At 51.3% G+C, this 16,001-nt stretch overlaps 1 protein-coding gene across 1 annotated transcript; it reads right to left on the reverse strand.

Annotated features, from left to right (window-relative positions):
• Window positions 1–5,297: 5,297 nt before the first annotated feature.
• TVP23C (trans-golgi network vesicle protein 23 homolog C) lies at window positions 5,298–11,966 on the reverse strand. The gene is made up of 7 exons (XM_076353562.1): window positions 11,907–11,966; window positions 11,008–11,090; window positions 9,979–10,123; window positions 9,393–9,482; window positions 7,964–8,095; window positions 7,747–7,875; window positions 5,298–6,754 (listed from the first exon to the last, which is right to left on the reverse strand). The coding sequence occupies exons 1-7, from the start codon at window positions 11,916–11,918 to the stop codon at window positions 6,722–6,724; spliced, it is 624 nt and encodes a 207-aa protein (XP_076209677.1). The 5' UTR covers window positions 11,919–11,966; the 3' UTR covers window positions 5,298–6,721.
• Window positions 11,967–16,001: the final 4,035 nt, after the last annotated feature.

The following is a 16,001-nucleotide window of genomic DNA, read 5'->3' on the forward strand; positions in this document are numbered from 1 at the left end:
CCCACCAAGCCACTAATCCCCAGACAAACCGACTGCTTCTCCTGCTGCCAGATGAGTGGAAGGTGGCAAATGTGGGGTTTTTTTAAGGATTCTGGGAGGAATATGAGGAACAACAGACCAGAAACTCCAACTCCTATATTGAGCAAACTGGACTTCTACAGACCAGGATTCAGAGAGATAAGAAACAGCTGAAGAGCATCAACGTGGCTTTTGTGGAGGGGAGTCCCACCTGGCAGATATTAAGGCTCTTTGAAATGTGTAGCAAGCAGCTGGGGGATGAGATGATCTGGCATTAATAGCCATTAATTGGACAATTTACAAATTAATAGTTTGTGAAAAAATCTGTAACAAAGGATGGGAATAAAAATAGGAGTTTTCGATGGGTTCCCTGGGAACACATCATTTCTGTATGAAACTCATTGCCATGGGAGGGTTTGGATGCCACTAAGTCCTGAGACAAGTTCATAGCTCTTAGAAACGACGATGCAGACACAGCCTTTGAGATCCTGCTTCACAGACTGCCAGACTTTAAGCCGGTGCAAGAGTGGCATCATTATTTTATATCCCCGTTTCCTTAGCATCAGCATCATCAAGCAGGTCAGAAACTGGATTTTGAGTTACAGTGACCTTTGGCATGACCCAGAGTGGCCATTTTAATATGAACAAACCCACCTATTTGAAGTAGCTATAGTTCATCTGTGCAACAGATGATTCAGTAGCGTGACATGACCTTAGAGGGCTATAGCTCCATAGCCTATACCCTACAGCCCTAAGCTTCCCTGCCTGAAATCATCTCTGCTGCCCATTTCTACCTTGCACTACACTATGGGTTGCTTTCTGTGTTTTAAATACTGTTTCCTCCTTCTCCTCTTTCAATATCCCTTAGGGAAGTGAGATGCTTCCCTTTCCAGGCTCCGTTACAGGAAAATCCAACCATCCTCCCCCCAACCCCTGGGGCTCCAGAAACCGCTGGGATCCAAGCCGTACCCACCAGATGGGTACTGCAGGCTTGCTCTGGCACGCTGACGCCGGCCCTTAAAGTGTGCGAGTTCATTTATAAGGAAACAGAAAGGAAGCAGGACAACACAGGAAAAACCCTTCTGCTTTTACCTGCGGATATAAAAATGGCTCACTATGCTCTGAAAGCCCAGCTGTAACGCTAACAGAGTCTGCTGCAGGGTCGTGTCTTTAGGAGAGTCAAAATGAACGCCTTTTCCATGAATTTGAACTTGGCCAACTCTGTGCACAGTCCCCACAGCAGATCTGCCGCAGCAGATGCTGCTTGTCAGCAGCATAAAACATGCCTAGCAGAGACCCTGCTCTTTCATCTCACTAGTGCATCATTAAAAATTGAAACCCCAGGCGTGCAGGACTTCGCAACAGAGACACACAAAGCCCTGGGCTTGCAGGAACCCGCCCCTCTAAGGAAACCCTCCTGCTGTAAAGATTAGAGGAAGCTGTGCCTGGGCTCAAACAGGTGCCTAACTCTGAGTGCAAACGGGGCACCTGGGTGAGGAGGGTGCTGCAGGGACCAGGTGCCCGCAGTCACCCCAGGATTCATTTCATGCTGCGAATGCTGGGCAGCATGGGGGGAGGCTGGCAGCAGTGTCCCTGCGTGCTCCGTGCCCCAGGATCACTCCTGTCTTTTGCCGTCACCCCTGGGAAGCCACAGCCTGTCCGCTGTAAGAAACACCCTGTCTTGTCTCGTGCTGCCCCACTGCCTCCCCAGGGCCGGCTCCTGCCCTGCGATGGACCTGCTCAGCCCTGGCCCAGCCCGGCCACCGTGCAAGGCTTGGTGCATTTGCATTGGTTTTGCTCCTTGTTACCCGTCTTGAGAAATGAAGACAACCCCTGCCAGCCTTTCTGAGTATCATCGGAAAACCATGTGTATCCTTGTGCTGCTTGCCCCAGTGAAGTATCAGGCACAGAGCTGGGATTAGCCCAAAACATGTAAATGCATTAAAAATAGTATCTCAGCCCCAGGCTTGGTTGCTCCTTCTCACACTGGCTCGCTTTCCTTGCCGGGCACCAACGCACCCTTCAGTCCTTGCAGAGCACTTGAGTCATCCTCAGCCCTGCCAGGATAAGAAAAGAAAACAAACTTGGAAGAGCTAGGAATCCCACATCTCCCCACATCCCAAATCTTCTCTTGAGGTCCAGTTGCTCAACCACCTCCTTACCGTCCCCCTCTCCAAGGACCTTTGTAATGTCCTCCTGGACATCTTTACCCCGATATAACCTGCGACCTTGCTGGGACACATCCTGGCAAACAGCAATCGCTATCCTGGAGGATGCTAACTGCTCCTGGCACTGCAGCGTGAGCTGGTGGTGGCTTTTGAGAGAGACAGGAGACCCTGGATCTTCAGCAAGCTGATCCAGCAGGATCCCAACGGTAGTTTAAGTCTGTCTGGGGATTTCAAACCCCGTGTTTAATGCAAAATCAAGCGTCTCTCTGCTGTATACGGTGGCAAACACAGAATGCCCCTGGCCTTCCCTTCCCTTCCCTCACCAGATGGGCACCAAATTAAGCTGGAGGCAGGTTCCACACAAACAAGATGTGGAGCATCTTTCCACGGCCAGCGTTAATCTGTGGAGCTCTCTGCCGCAGGACACCGCAAATACTAGAAGTCTGCGTGGGCTCAGAAAGGAATCGGTCAAATTAATGGCAGGAAAATCCGTCAGGTGACAGAGGGAGCCACAAACCTGTGGAGGTACAAAAGGTGTTCCTGGAAGCGTGGCTGTGAGTTTGCCATTTCCATACAGTCTTTGCAAGGCACACGGAATTAGCTACTGCTCGAGACAAACCTGGGGTTTGATGAGTTCAGTCTGACCCAGAGAGCCATTCTCGCAGCTTCAAGACACAGCTGGGAGCACACATACCTGCTGCGAGCTGAGGAAGAGGCTGTCCCCACAGCCGTACCCAAAGGCGATGCCTCCCCCTGAGAAAGAGAAGTGAAATTCAAGCAGCCGAGCGCTGCAGCCTGTGGCTGAGCGGCAGAAACCAGCGCAGCGCGTCCCCGACGTCAGCTGCCCCGAGCCACGCAGTGGCACCGGGGAGGGTAGGAAGGAACTGGAATCGCGTTGAACACACCCCGTTTGCTTTCAGCACACACAGGCAGATAATGACGGGCCCACGCGTCCTCTGTGGTGTAAAAATGCTGCTATCAGTAAAACAGAAATAGCGTTTCCTTTCTCTCTACCCTTCACCTGTCTTATCAGGGCCGTGGGGTGACTCTTGGTTTGCCATGGGTTTGCAGGGTGGGAAGGGATGCCTGCTCCCAAATTGGGGCTGTTTGCACGGAAAGGCAGGAGGGAAGCAAGAAATCCTTTCCTGCCAGGAGCTGTGGAAGCGGCGCTGGGTCCTGGACAACATCCACCCTCCTCACCCGCATCCCTGCTCCCTTTGGTCTCCCCAAAGGTCACTCTCCATTAATCACTGCAGCTTTTTGTTTAGGAAATGCCAGCTGGGATGTCCTGTCCCGTGTGAGCAGGGCTGACCGTGGCCTCTGCCAAGACCTTTCCCTGCAGCCCTCCAGGCCCGGCAAGTTTCCAAGAAATTCGTGGAGGAAAAGACAGGCAGGCTCCAAGTGCCCGGGGCCAGGTTGCCCCAGCACACTCAGCATCCCTCCCTCGCCCCTCCCTGCGGTTCTCCCCCAGGGCAGGGGGGTAGCACGGAGGGAAGGGGAGATGCACCGGACGGGGCAGAACTGCCTCTAAAGCTTTTGCGTTTTGAGAATAGCCCGATGCATCATGGTAACGCGTTAAAGCACAGGGCCAGAAAAAGCACTGCTTCTGCCCCTGTAATCAGGCGCCTTCCCCGGGGACTCCAGCACCCAGCTGGCTGCACAGCGCAATGCCACCGTGGGTGAGGACAAACCAAGGCTGGTCTGCGGCAGCAGGAGGGGAGAGGTCCCCGCTGAGGCCAAAGAGCAACAGAGCAGCTCATCCCTAGGACGCACGGGAAGGACCGGGCCTCACGCACCCCAAAGCAGACAGCAAACGTCCCCCAGGGCCCGTTCTGTCCCCAGCTCTGTGAGCAAGCTCCCTGCTGGCCCAAGCCACTATGCTCCAAGGACTCAAAATGGCTCTGCCTGTAACGTGAGGATGATTTCAAGCCCACCTTTCAGCTGTGCTTGCAACACCCGAGGTGTACTTTGCTATTTCAGAGCAAACAGTATTTTTTTATTATTGCTCCTGGAGTATTTCTGCTTCTGTAAACCCTGAAAGTTCAGCCACCACCCAGGCCTGGAGGTCTTAGGTGGGGCCACCATTACACAGCTAATGCTCAAGCCCGGATTCCCCAGGCTTGTCGAAAAAAGCACATTCAGAGAATTTCCCCATTCTGCGGCAACTCCCACTTCCCGCTTCACAGGAAACCCCAGCAGACAGCGAGTAAAAATCAAACGAGTCTCACGCCCAACTGGAGAAGCGATAAGAAATGTGGTTCTGATCCACGCCGTGGAGAAAGGCAATAAAATGCCAGCTTCTCAGAAGCCAAAAGACTGAATGTTTGCCAAGAGGTTAAAATAAGCCAAAGAGGGCTATATTTAAAGGCACGTACTAATAAATGCCTCTGTCCTTGATTAAATAAACTGCAACTTCCAGAAAAGCACACTCTATTTTCCAGCAGTTTGGGAGGAGCTTTGGCAGCAGGCGAATAAACATTAAGTCGAAACTTTCAACACATTTTAAAACAACTACCTCGTGGCTGGAGCTGTGCCAGTCAGTGCCGTCCCTCCGACGGCAGCGGCAAACTGGGGCCTTGTTGGACTGGAGCAGAAAGGATTTCCATTCCATCGCGCCGTACGGGCCAGACGCTGCAGTCGCACATCCCCACGTGGCTGCAGAAGCACCTTTACTTCAGTGATTGACTTCATTTTGCCCGTTTACATTCATTCCTTAGAAATAAATCATCCTTTCCATGTAAATGGGGACTAGAAGATCCCGCTAGGTGGTGGCAGGAGCATTTACGGTAGCACGCTGCCACCTGCCAGGAGCGAGCCAGGGAGCTGGGCAGAGGGGCCCTCCGCGTGCCCTCGGAAGGAGCGCCTCAGCCACTCCAGCCGAGCCCTACAGAGTGACAACTGCTTCAGCGCTGCATGGCAAAGGCTCCAGCACGCTTACGAAGAAAGCGTTTGCCCAGGGAAAAACTGTCCAAGACCCCTGGGTGAAAGGAACTGTGCCAGAGCTCGCTGAACAGCACCGTCTAACTTGACAAGTAACCCCCGTTAAAACTACGTTGCAAGAACACAGGGTATAAACAGAGCTCAGCCATGAATCATAGAAGGGCTAGCTGGTCTGGTTAAACAAAGCATTATTTTAATTTTGAGATTTTATAAATACATATTTACAAAAGGAAGGTATCAATCCAAAGAGTTAAACAAGTGTACAGCTCCCAAGTGTTGCTACAGTACAGGGAGAGAAATCATGTTAATGCAATCCCACAATTTACAATACCCATTATTCAAAAAGAAACCACATCCTTAATTTAAAATACCTCATCTGAAGTTTACAATATCCGCCGCTGCGAAAGCACAGTCTGCCTTGAACAGAATTACATGACAAGAAGGAACTGATCCCTTTCGTACAGCTTTTCACACAAAACACGCCACTTTCTGCCATCTAAGTGAACGCTGCCAGCCAACGTTTCACGATCCTACAAAAGGCTTTTTTCCAGCCCACAGGCTCCTTGGGGAGCACGGCTTAAGGACAGCATACTGCGTGGATTCAAGAAACGAAAACCCCTGTCGGTCCCATTCCCTGCGACCCAGTGCCAAGGGGCTGGTGAGGAAACCGCAGACCGCGTCACCCTACACCCTCCCGGCCAGAGAAGACGACCCGCGGCACCAAACGCACGCTACAGCGCGGCGCCAACACGACGCCAGATGGCATCACTTTAACAGCGTCAGTCAGACGACAACTGCTCTCAGATTCACTCCGTCTCTGAAACCGTGCCTGCAACCTTCCTCGTAAACTGGTTTTACTCTTGCTACGCTCTCCAGACAGACGCAGGCCTACAGGTAGAAGAGGGACTTCCCATAAATCCAGGGGTTTAAGATGTTACCGAGACCTCCAAGAATGCTTCAGATAAATAACAGACCGGAGCTGCTCAGAAGTCGCTTTATTGAAGTCTCGTGGAAACCACAGAATCTTCCCACTAAGCCAACAGCAACATTTCCTTCAGATGTCCTTCACCGCAACCACCTCAGCGCCGTTCAAATCACAGAATGAGAGAGATGCGGAGCCAGAAGAGCGCTATCTAAACTTCGTAACAGAAGCAGCAATGACCTCCAAGAACAAAACGCAGCAACGTCCACAACTGAAACTATTTGAGGCACCAACTGCTGGAGGAGTCGGGGGAGTCCTTGGGTAACAGAAGGCTCGGCTTGTGCATGGTTTTTCTGAAGAAGGATGTCAAGCGATTTTCTCTTAATTCATCCCCTAGTTCTAAACCTGTATGAGAGCCACCTAGGATATTTTTTCATTTAAAGTTTAGGCAAATTAATTCTAATTCATCAAACTGAAGAAAAGACTTAAACACAAACTGCTAGCGGAAAATCGAATATAAGTTGCTAGGAGCGTTAACCTGAAGTCTCACACAATTTAATTACTTCTTTTAATTCACACCTCACGTATGCAGCTCCCAGATCTCATGGGTCAGAGCAACATTCTCTGTTGTTCACTACTGTGAATCCGGTCTGGCTTGAGGCTTCCACCGTACTCAGGATGCAGCTTGGTCCTCTTTAGCCACAGTCTGCAGAACGCAAAAAAAGAAGAAAAGGAGTACAGGAGAACTATGTGACTCACTGCCATGATTCTGGGGCAAGACGTTCATTTCTGCCATTTCTGAGACTGGTCTGGGCCTTTGGTTAACCACCGCAGTGGTAAAAGCATTCAGAAGCGAATCGAGCTACAGAAGGGGACAATCCCAGCACAGATTGCCAAGAAAGGTTTATCAACGTTTCAGCTTCTGCTCACACTAATGACAATAATTCCAGAAAACATCTGTGAACCTGTGGCAGCCAAACCACCCATCCCCAGTCTCGCCTCCACAATACAGCCAGCCACAGCCAGGAAACCCGGTAACAGCAGAAGTTAAATGACAGCCTAGAAGTGGAACAAGGGACGGTTGTGCCTACTGCTGCAGGGACCTACGGAAGGATAAAACCCAGCGCTGGGGCCGAAAAGGACCTGTTGAGAAGAGCTGGTTGGAAGTGAGAAAGAATATAAAAGGCAGTGGCAGCCCTTTTGGCTAAGCGCTACGCACGCTGCAGCTGTGCATTGAAGCACAAGGACCAACGCAACATCCCTCCAGATGCATGGTTTTGTGGCTAGCACAACCTGAAGAGGAAGCAGTGCAACGAAAGGAGTAATTTAGCAATGCGTTATCCAAGAGCAGCAGAGTTTATCAAAAGCTATTTCACTCTGTGACCACTTTCACCGCGTTCCTTATTTCCAATACACCAGCCACATTCCAGCAACTCCTATGGCACTTGTCCATGGCACCAGCAAATAATACGAGCTCACGAGTCACTGCAAATGGAACTTGATGCCAATAATCAGGCAAGTTACTTTGTGACTTAACTAAGGGGGCTCAAATTCACAAGGACGTAAGGTGTGAAGGGTCCCACTGCAGAACTCTAAATAACAACTTTTTCAGTCTTTCCTTTCATGCCTAGGCAGGAAGGAAGTTTATGGACAGCAAGAAATATGACCGGAGGGTTTCCAAAACCCTGGAAATCTTACCTGCCGCAAGAACTGCTTTCCAAGATAGTTAGTCGCCATGCTTGTCAAGTTCTTTCTACTGCCAACTTTACACCTGATATAACCATAAAGGTTGGCTCCCTGAAGCACCACTCCCATCACAACCACTGCCTAAGAGACAGGAAAATAAAATCACTAATTTACACCGCCTTACTTGGAACGTGCAAGGTCTATTACCGAGTTAAGGGAGTCAACTCACCAGCCATTTCACTTTGAAGGAAAAGAGAGCGCTGAAAGCAAATATCACCCAGATCATAGGACAGGTAATTAGACCTAACCAGAAAATTCGGGACTCTGCTTCTGATGAGGTTTTACTCCCTTGCGCCGATACCTAGAAACAGAAAGGAAATGGAGATTAACAGGCTGCTGCATTGTATAGATCACATTGTCATTAAAAACAGTCCAGAATCTACAAGGCCCCTGTTTTTTGCCTCCACACAACAGTACTGGGTGCTTTCAAGATCAATTTCTACATCACGTAAAGATCTTTCTGCAACAGAAGATGTTTCTATTTAAGGGACCCTTCTGTCAATTTTCTATCAGAAACAGCGGAGGCAGCAGCACCACATCCTCTTGGAATGCTTGGGGCTAAAAGGTTAAGTTTGGGAAACGTGACATTTACCGCATGGTTCAGTTACAAAGCTTAGAAACAGCCAAAGGGGTAATGTTTTCTACCTCCAAATCACTGCACAGACAACCAGAATTTCACCACTCCCAGCACTGGCAGAACTAAATATTGATACTCTTAGGCATCAAAGTAGGGTAATTTTTACACGCGCAGAGGTCTGATTCACACCACACTATTGATTTTATAAAGTCTTTACAGAGCAGAAGATCCCAAGCAAGCACTCACTTCTTCCTATAATAGTTAAAAAATCTGGACTGGTTTAACAACTTCTGGGTAAATCTACAGCATCACCAGCAGTTCAGCTACCTTCCCCCCCCTCCCCCAAGTATGTTCTAGCTTTTCTAAATTAGCACGGTTTTGAGAAAGAATGGGCCTGTAGTGAGTGCACAAACTCAGCTGGAGAAAGGTTTGGGCTCAAGTCCCTACACCACTGCAGACCTCCCACGTGATCTAGGAAACGATCTCAGCCTCACTCCCGACCTGCACGCCATCAGCTCCATACAAACAGAGACCAGAGACAGGGGCCAAAAGGGTAAATACGTGACGTGTTGTGAGGTGCCTGACAGATGGGATACTAGCGGTAGCAGTAGCCGTCGTGAACACAAAGGCAAAGCAATAGCCATGACGAATGCTATACGTTTCTTCCTACTTCCAGTAGTTTTCTGTAGGAGATAGAAGCTTACGTCAGCTGTTCCAAGCCCACACCAGAAAACTTGTAGGTTACTGACGTGACATGGGAACATTTACTGCATTTTACGTGGAACTTTTAAGTTACTTACATTACGCCAGACCAATACATCATGAGACTTTTTAAATAATTCAACAACCAAAAAGCTCATTCAGCAGCCTACAGGAAACAAGCCTGTGGTTACAGATCTGTGGCTGGAAGTAACTGTCTACATCGTGCAATCTACCATCACAAGCATAACCTCCAATTAATAGGGGTTTCATAAAACAGAAACAATTAAAAGAGAAGAAAAAAAAAAAAAAAGAAAATTACCTTCCTGGCTTCAAATACCCAGTGACTTCTACCATCATCATCCACCTGGTTCCACCAGCGAAGGCCAACCATCAGTCGCCCTGTGACGTTCTGAAATAGAAAAAAAGCAACGAGCTTTCTATCTTCTGCTAGAAGAAGCCATTTGCCAAAGTTCAGCCGTTGGGGTTACTATTTTCAACGGTGCTCATTTGCCTCACATTTGGGAAAACAAGATTACATGGCTCCTATGTCCACAACAATCTATTTTCTGGTACGTCCAGTACAATCACAAATTATTGTAACGATATAAAGTGAGGCGTCTTTCTGGTGATTCGAAAGTGATCTGATAACGATGCCTGTGCTCCCTTAAAAGAAAGTCTAATATATATGCTCCGTTTGATTTTCAAAAGGAAGTCAGGTACACAGAGGTTTAAGAGTTATTATTTCATTAACACTTTGCAATACGTCACAGTCCTTGAGGGTATCTTGGGTACCATTTTGTTGGAAAGGCACAAAGAAGTTACTTTTTTTGTGAGGTGAATATCACTCTCTTCAATTATTCTTATATAGTAAGACAAAAATAACAAACAGCGTAAGAGGAACTTACCTTTACAGCCCAAAAGTCACACGACAAGAGGAGGATAATTGTCACCATGCAGGCAATAAAGCTGCTAGTTAAGAGCTCACAGAGCAGATAGACAACTATCGCACTGACTCGGAAGAATAAGTGGAAAAATGATGCCACTGGATGCCTGGAATGAAGGACAGTACAGTCACAGCTCTTTCAGACAAGACTGAAGCAATTTCAGAGAAATGACATTGCCAAGGCGATCTCCCGCCAACTCGGAGGATAAGGATCAGCATCGTAACATGAACCCAGTGTGCCACGACTGCTGAAAATGTGGAAAATAAACTGACTAGAAGCTCATCGTAAGGAAGACACATTCTACATGCAGTGATATCCCACGTGCAGACAGAATTTGGGGTGCAAGGGGACGGGGAGTTTTACCTAGTGTTCAACGTGAGGCAGTTTTTTATGGGGTAAATTAAAAAAGGTTCTGACAGAGGAAATACCTCTGAAGGAAAGACGACATTTCTCAACACAGCAGACCCGCCCTTCTTTCCGATTTCTGCAGTTTCCAGGTCAGAAACGTGCAGTACAGAGCCAGGGTCACCACAGCACCTGTGTACGGACACTGCTCTGTGGCAGGAGTTTGGGCAGAACGAGGAAGGAGGCGGCTGGACCAGCCACGCCAGGACATGGCAGACAGCAGGGCAGCACCAAACGTACTCGAGAACGAAGACTGGGGAAGAGATAACGGACTAGCCCAGAACCAGCACTCAACGCGGCGAGAACCTCCCATTACACAGAGTCATTGTGCCAGCGTAGATCCCTTACACACAGGGAGAGAAACACGGATTACATGTGCGGGCACCCAGAGGCATGAAGGCGCAGGTCTACGAATTCCAGCTGAGCTTCTGGAGCTGGCACTCTCAGTTATCTAGAAGTTACTCTCCGTTACCTCTAGCCAAATAAAGAAGGTGTTTGCCATTACATATTTTGATGTAATGTGGCAGCCCTTCCCTCCCTCAGGCTTCTGCCTAGAACTCACCTAGAAACTCTATGGCCACTGACCTTATTTTTGACTTTTTTGATCTCCTGGATACATCATCATCTGCATCAAAGAGGGACACATCCTCAATGTCATCATTGCTGTCCTGAAGCGGGGAGCAGACACGAAGAGTTATATCGGAAAAAAGAACCTGTTTCCAACTTCAAGCAGGGACAGCTTTGATTACCCAGAGTATTACGATGGCGCCTTAAGGTCAAAATGAATTCGGGAGTAACGTGAAGATTTAACCACATACAAAAGAAAAAAACGCGGTAATTGGATTCTGGTCTATTCCGTGGTCTGACTTGTGCTCCGTGACACCTACGTGAGCTCACAGTACGGGTCCAAGGCTCCCTTCTGCGCCCGGGCAGCTGACTTCGCTGCCTAGCCTAGGGCCCTTTAACCCTCGTTCCTCTTAGAGAACTCATTACCTCGTACAAAAGCTGTTCCTACGTCAGGCGCCAGGTTCGGCCCCCCCCCCCCCCCGCGCTCTAGGGAACGGAGCGGGTATCTTCACAGCCAGGGCAGGGCTCCGCCGCCGGCCCTGCCAACGCCACGCCAGACCCTCTTCCCCGAGCCCAGCCCCGCCCCAGCGCCTTCCAGCCGGCACGCCTCGGAGCGGCGCTACGGCGCAGCGCACCGCCGCGTCCCCCGGCTCTCTGACCCGGTCAGGATCGATTCCGCCTGGGTCCCGCCCTGTTCCGGGTCCCCAGCGCCCCGGCAGCGCAGCCCCGCGGGCCGCAGGCCGGCGGTAGCAGAAAGCGCCTATCCGCCTCGCTCACCCCACCCCCCCCCGCCCCGCGCCCGGACGCTGCCGCCGCGGCCCCGCTCCCGCCTGCCCGGCCCCGGCCCCGGCCCCGGCCCCGGCCCCCCGCGCTGCCCCGGGCCCGGCCCGGCCCCGCCCCGCCGGCAGCCGCCTCACCTGCCGTAGCATGGTGGGAGCCCCCTCGCTTCCGCCCGCCGCGCCACGTCACCGCCGCGGGCCAACCCCGGCACGCGCCGCGCCGCGCCGCGCCGCGCCTCTCCCTCCCGCGCGTGCGCGCTGGGGCGGGACGGAGCGCGAGACGTGGCGGCGGCACCCCTCCTCCTCCTCCTCCTCCTCCTCCTCCTCCTCCTCCTCCCGGCCCGGCCCCGCCCCCTAGGGGTGATGTCACGGGGGCGGCGCCGCGCGCTGCGGGCCCTAGAGCCCGCGGCGGGAGGCGGCGGCCGAGGGGCCGCCCGCGCCGTGAGGGAGAGCGGCGGCAGCACCACCACCCCCCCCCCCCGCCCCCGGCCCGGCCCCCCCCCGAGGAGCGCTCGTCCCCGGCGGGGAGGGGCTCCCGCCACGGGCCGCGCCAGCTCCCTGCCGCGCGGACGCGTGACCTCGGGACCCGCCGCCCCGCGGAGCCGGTCAGAGGGCGCGCCCCGAGGGGAACGGCGGCTTCTCCGACGCCTGGCCTCTCCCGGCCCCCGGGAGACCCGCGGGGCGCGCAGCGAGGAGCGCTGCACCGCCGCAGAGCCGGGTTTCGGGTTTTCGGCCGCCCCCTTGGCGCCCGCGGGGGGGTCCGTGTCGGCGGGCGCAGGCTGGTACCTTCGGGGAGAGCCGCCGGTCCGCGACACCCGCCTCTGCCCGAGCCGCTCGACGGTAAAAACCTCTGCTCCAGGCACAAGCCAACCCCCCCCCCAAAAAAAAAAATAATCAAACAACTGGATGCCTAGAAAACGTGATAGAAAAAGCTCAAACTGGAGTAACACCCTCAGATCGGTATTTTTAGCACATAAGGAAAGGCTGAGCAGCCGCGCTGGAGACAACGGGGAAGCTTTAAGCTTCGATTTTTACAAAGTCCCCAGAAAGGCACAGAGCTCGCAGGGAAAACGGCGCAAGTTGGCGGTGCCCTGGTTTTAAAACTGCTCGTGGCAGCGATCGGCGCGAGGAGCGAAGCCCGAGGACGCGCCGGCCGCTGCGAGCTCGCCCACGCGCCGAGGAGGCCGTCTGCCAACAGCTCGTCTGAAACACGCTGCCCAGCCGCTTTTGTACGCGAGCAATTCAGTCAGAAAACGCGCGTTGGGGAAGAAATGAGTAAACTCCCGCTTCGTTTATAAAGGAAGACAAAGTTAACTATAGGGTTCTTCCAGTTGTTCTTCCATCTCTTCTGGCAAGCGCAAAGGAGCAAAGGGGTTGCCTTGCAATGAGGCACGGCGTTGGTTTACTACTTGCTGCCTCTTTGAAGGATCGTTACTTGATCCTATTTGAAGCAAAAAGGGCGTCTCCCCTTCTGGATCGCTCTCGCCGTAGCCGGTTCCAGCCGTAACTGCGTACCGGGCGGATCTGGCAGCTGCTGCATTCTTGAAGGACTGTGTGTTTAGTTCAGATTTCATTATTTTTGGGACTAGCTCATCCTTTGGTGTATTCATACGCCTGAAATGAGATTTCAGACCTGTAAGACTGTGATCTCTATAGCAAGTTGTACATCAAAGCAGAGATGTAGAAATCCAGAGCTTTTTAAGGACAAAAAAAGTCTCCAGCTGGGCTGACCCAGGAGTACTTTGAGCTGTTTTGGTACCTCATCTGCTTCACGTCTCCCACACGCTGGTGGGAGAGGGGAGAGCAAGCACGGGGGACCCGTGTGAGCGCTCCCTTAGCTCGTGTCAATAGCGACAGTCCCCAGTTGTCTGCTAAAAATACCATCATCTAGAGCAATACTGTGGAAGCGTATGAAGTGCTGGTACCAGCGATGCATTCTCGTTGGACAACCTTCCCCGTGGTTTCTTGGTTGGACTCGATGATCTTAGAGGTCTCTTCCAACCTTAATGATTCTATGATTCTTTGCAAAAATCTAAAACCTGGTTGTGGTGCGGCAAAAGGGAGATTACAGAAATTACCATCAGTGTTGCTGCAACACAGCTAATATCTTGCTGCTGTTGTTGGAGAAACGCGAATTTCTCGGCACCTCCGAAGATACGCAGCACCACTGCCTAACCTTTGCGTTAAACTGTCGGAAGGTTTTGGGACGGGCCGCACTCCGAGCTGGGGAGCAGGTCTCTGCTGCTTTCGCCTTGTTCAGGCGTTGGTGTCGGACAAAGCTCCCTTCGGCCCTCTGGGCATTCCCACCCACCGGGACCTGCTGGGGGGGCAGCGAAGCATCGGGCTCTTGGTGTACGCTGTCCCCAAAACGCAGCTGGGGCCCCGGACCCCACAGTTAGAGCCATCCAGGAGGAAGATCAAGGCGCGGAGCTGCGGCTACAGGGAAGATCCCCAGACGTGCAGACTGTAACCCCGGGGCTCAGACTCACCCATGCTCCAGGGTTAATATCCCCGCTCGCTTGTAAAGAGCTCTGGTACCTGCTAGTGCCGTAAGTGACGCAGCCCTCCCTCTCATGACTTTCTCAAAAACTGTACTGGATTCAAATTAACACTTTATTTCTACATAACACCTGAAAGAACACAGCAGAGAGGCACCATAGAAATAAGCGTATTATGCAGCAAGTCAGAACACTTAATGTTCATCGTGTAAAGACCTGGCTGTTTAATGGTCTCTCTCATACATCTTTAATTTTTTTAATTTTTTTTTTTAATTTAGAAAGGGCAGATGTAGAGTTATTAGAATCGCTGCTATCTTAAGTCTGATATACACGATCTAATCTCGTGGGGCGTGATCCAGCCACAAACAAGTAAAACGTCCTTTCGCTTCAATACTGCCTGCCTACAGTTTTGTTTTCACATCAGTTTAAAGGCAACATTAAAAAGTCCCATTTTGTTTACCTAGTTATCAAGTACACTTGCAATGCTCACTTAAGTCAGCATGCCATGTCACAGGCAATCCAAAGCTGTTACTGATAAATACAACACTATATAAAAAACTTAATGTACTTTTTATATCTTTGCTGTTGCCTCTTTTTAATACTCTCTCGCTCCTTTTCCGTTCACCGAGTGAAGCGTCGGGCACCGTTCCTCTGCTGAAATACAAACACTTCTAGCTATAACCAGCACTCGGGTAAAAGCACGTTTTGTTCAGAAACGCCTGTCGAGCTATACAGACAAAACTGCCGTGACATCAGTGTGGAATCATCACATCAGGATCATATTATCTACGCTTTGCGGGTGACGAGTACAACACTAACGGCACCTAGTTACAACAAAACTCTGTCGAAACTACCTTGCCACCACTCTGTCTGGCTTGATCTCTGCTTGCGGGTGCATCGCGCCCTGCACAACGCCAGTGCTGCCGCCGGCACCCCCAGGTTGTCCCCTCCGCACACCCGAAGGCCAGGTGCACAGAAAGGTCAATTTAATGCAGAAGTGAATTGCAAAGACAGTAAAACAACCTCCTCTTAGTTACCTTCGTAAGTGACTTCACGTGCCGTGTATGACATCGTCCCATACGTTAACTCCCTTCCAATGCATCTCTGACGCCCAGCTCCCGGCTTTGCATCCACTGTGCTGAGCTAAAGCCGATCGCGGAAGGACTTGGTCCAGCTCTGCCTTTGTAGGTAATTTCACACCACCTCTGTTGGCTGTAGCATCTTGTAAGTGCCTGAGGACCCAAACCTGCAGGGAGATGCTGATTTATTGGCTCCAAATAGGAAGACAGCACTCTAATCCTCCTCACTTCGGCATGACTAAAAAGGCATCAGCCTTTCCGTGATGTTTTTCCACCGGGCTCCCTCTATTAGATGCTTTTTTCCAGGGAGGTTGTGCCAAAAGGCCTCTGGCTGCAGCTGCGCTTACGCCAGATTCCTTGTGAGAAAGTGCCATCCCGTGGCTGAGCGCGAAATCCTTGCTGCTTCGTGTCTGAAAACTAATGTCGGGCAAAGCCACCTCAGACAGCTACAATCCCTGTACCATAGCGCAGACGTGCTGCAATAAGGCCAACTGCCGACCTCCCACCCTCGCTCATCCCCAGCCTGCACGGCCTTTCGGCAGCAAATCTGAATTACAACAGTCCAGCTCCCACATCTTCATTAGTTTCTGGCTTCCTCGTAGTTTTACATGGGCACTTAGTTTTTATTACCTGTTCATTATTGTTCTCTGGGGGAC

This window comes from Aptenodytes patagonicus, chromosome 16 (genome assembly GCF_965638725.1).
Source record: "Aptenodytes patagonicus chromosome 16, bAptPat1.pri.cur, whole genome shotgun sequence".
NCBI classification, from domain to species: Eukaryota; Metazoa; Chordata; class Aves; order Sphenisciformes; family Spheniscidae; genus Aptenodytes; species Aptenodytes patagonicus.

Bases quoted from the DNA above. Each gene is read 5' to 3' on its own strand.
- TVP23C (XM_076353562.1), bottom strand. The intron at 8,096-9,392 runs GTAATTTTCTTT...TTCTGTTTCTAG, and splicing joins GGGTATTTGAAGCCAGGAAG to GTATCGGCGCAAGGGAGTAA. The intron at 6,755-7,746 runs GTAAGATTTCCA...TGCGTTCTGCAG, and splicing joins GAAAGCAGTTCTTGCGGCAG to ACTGTGGCTAAAGAGGACCA.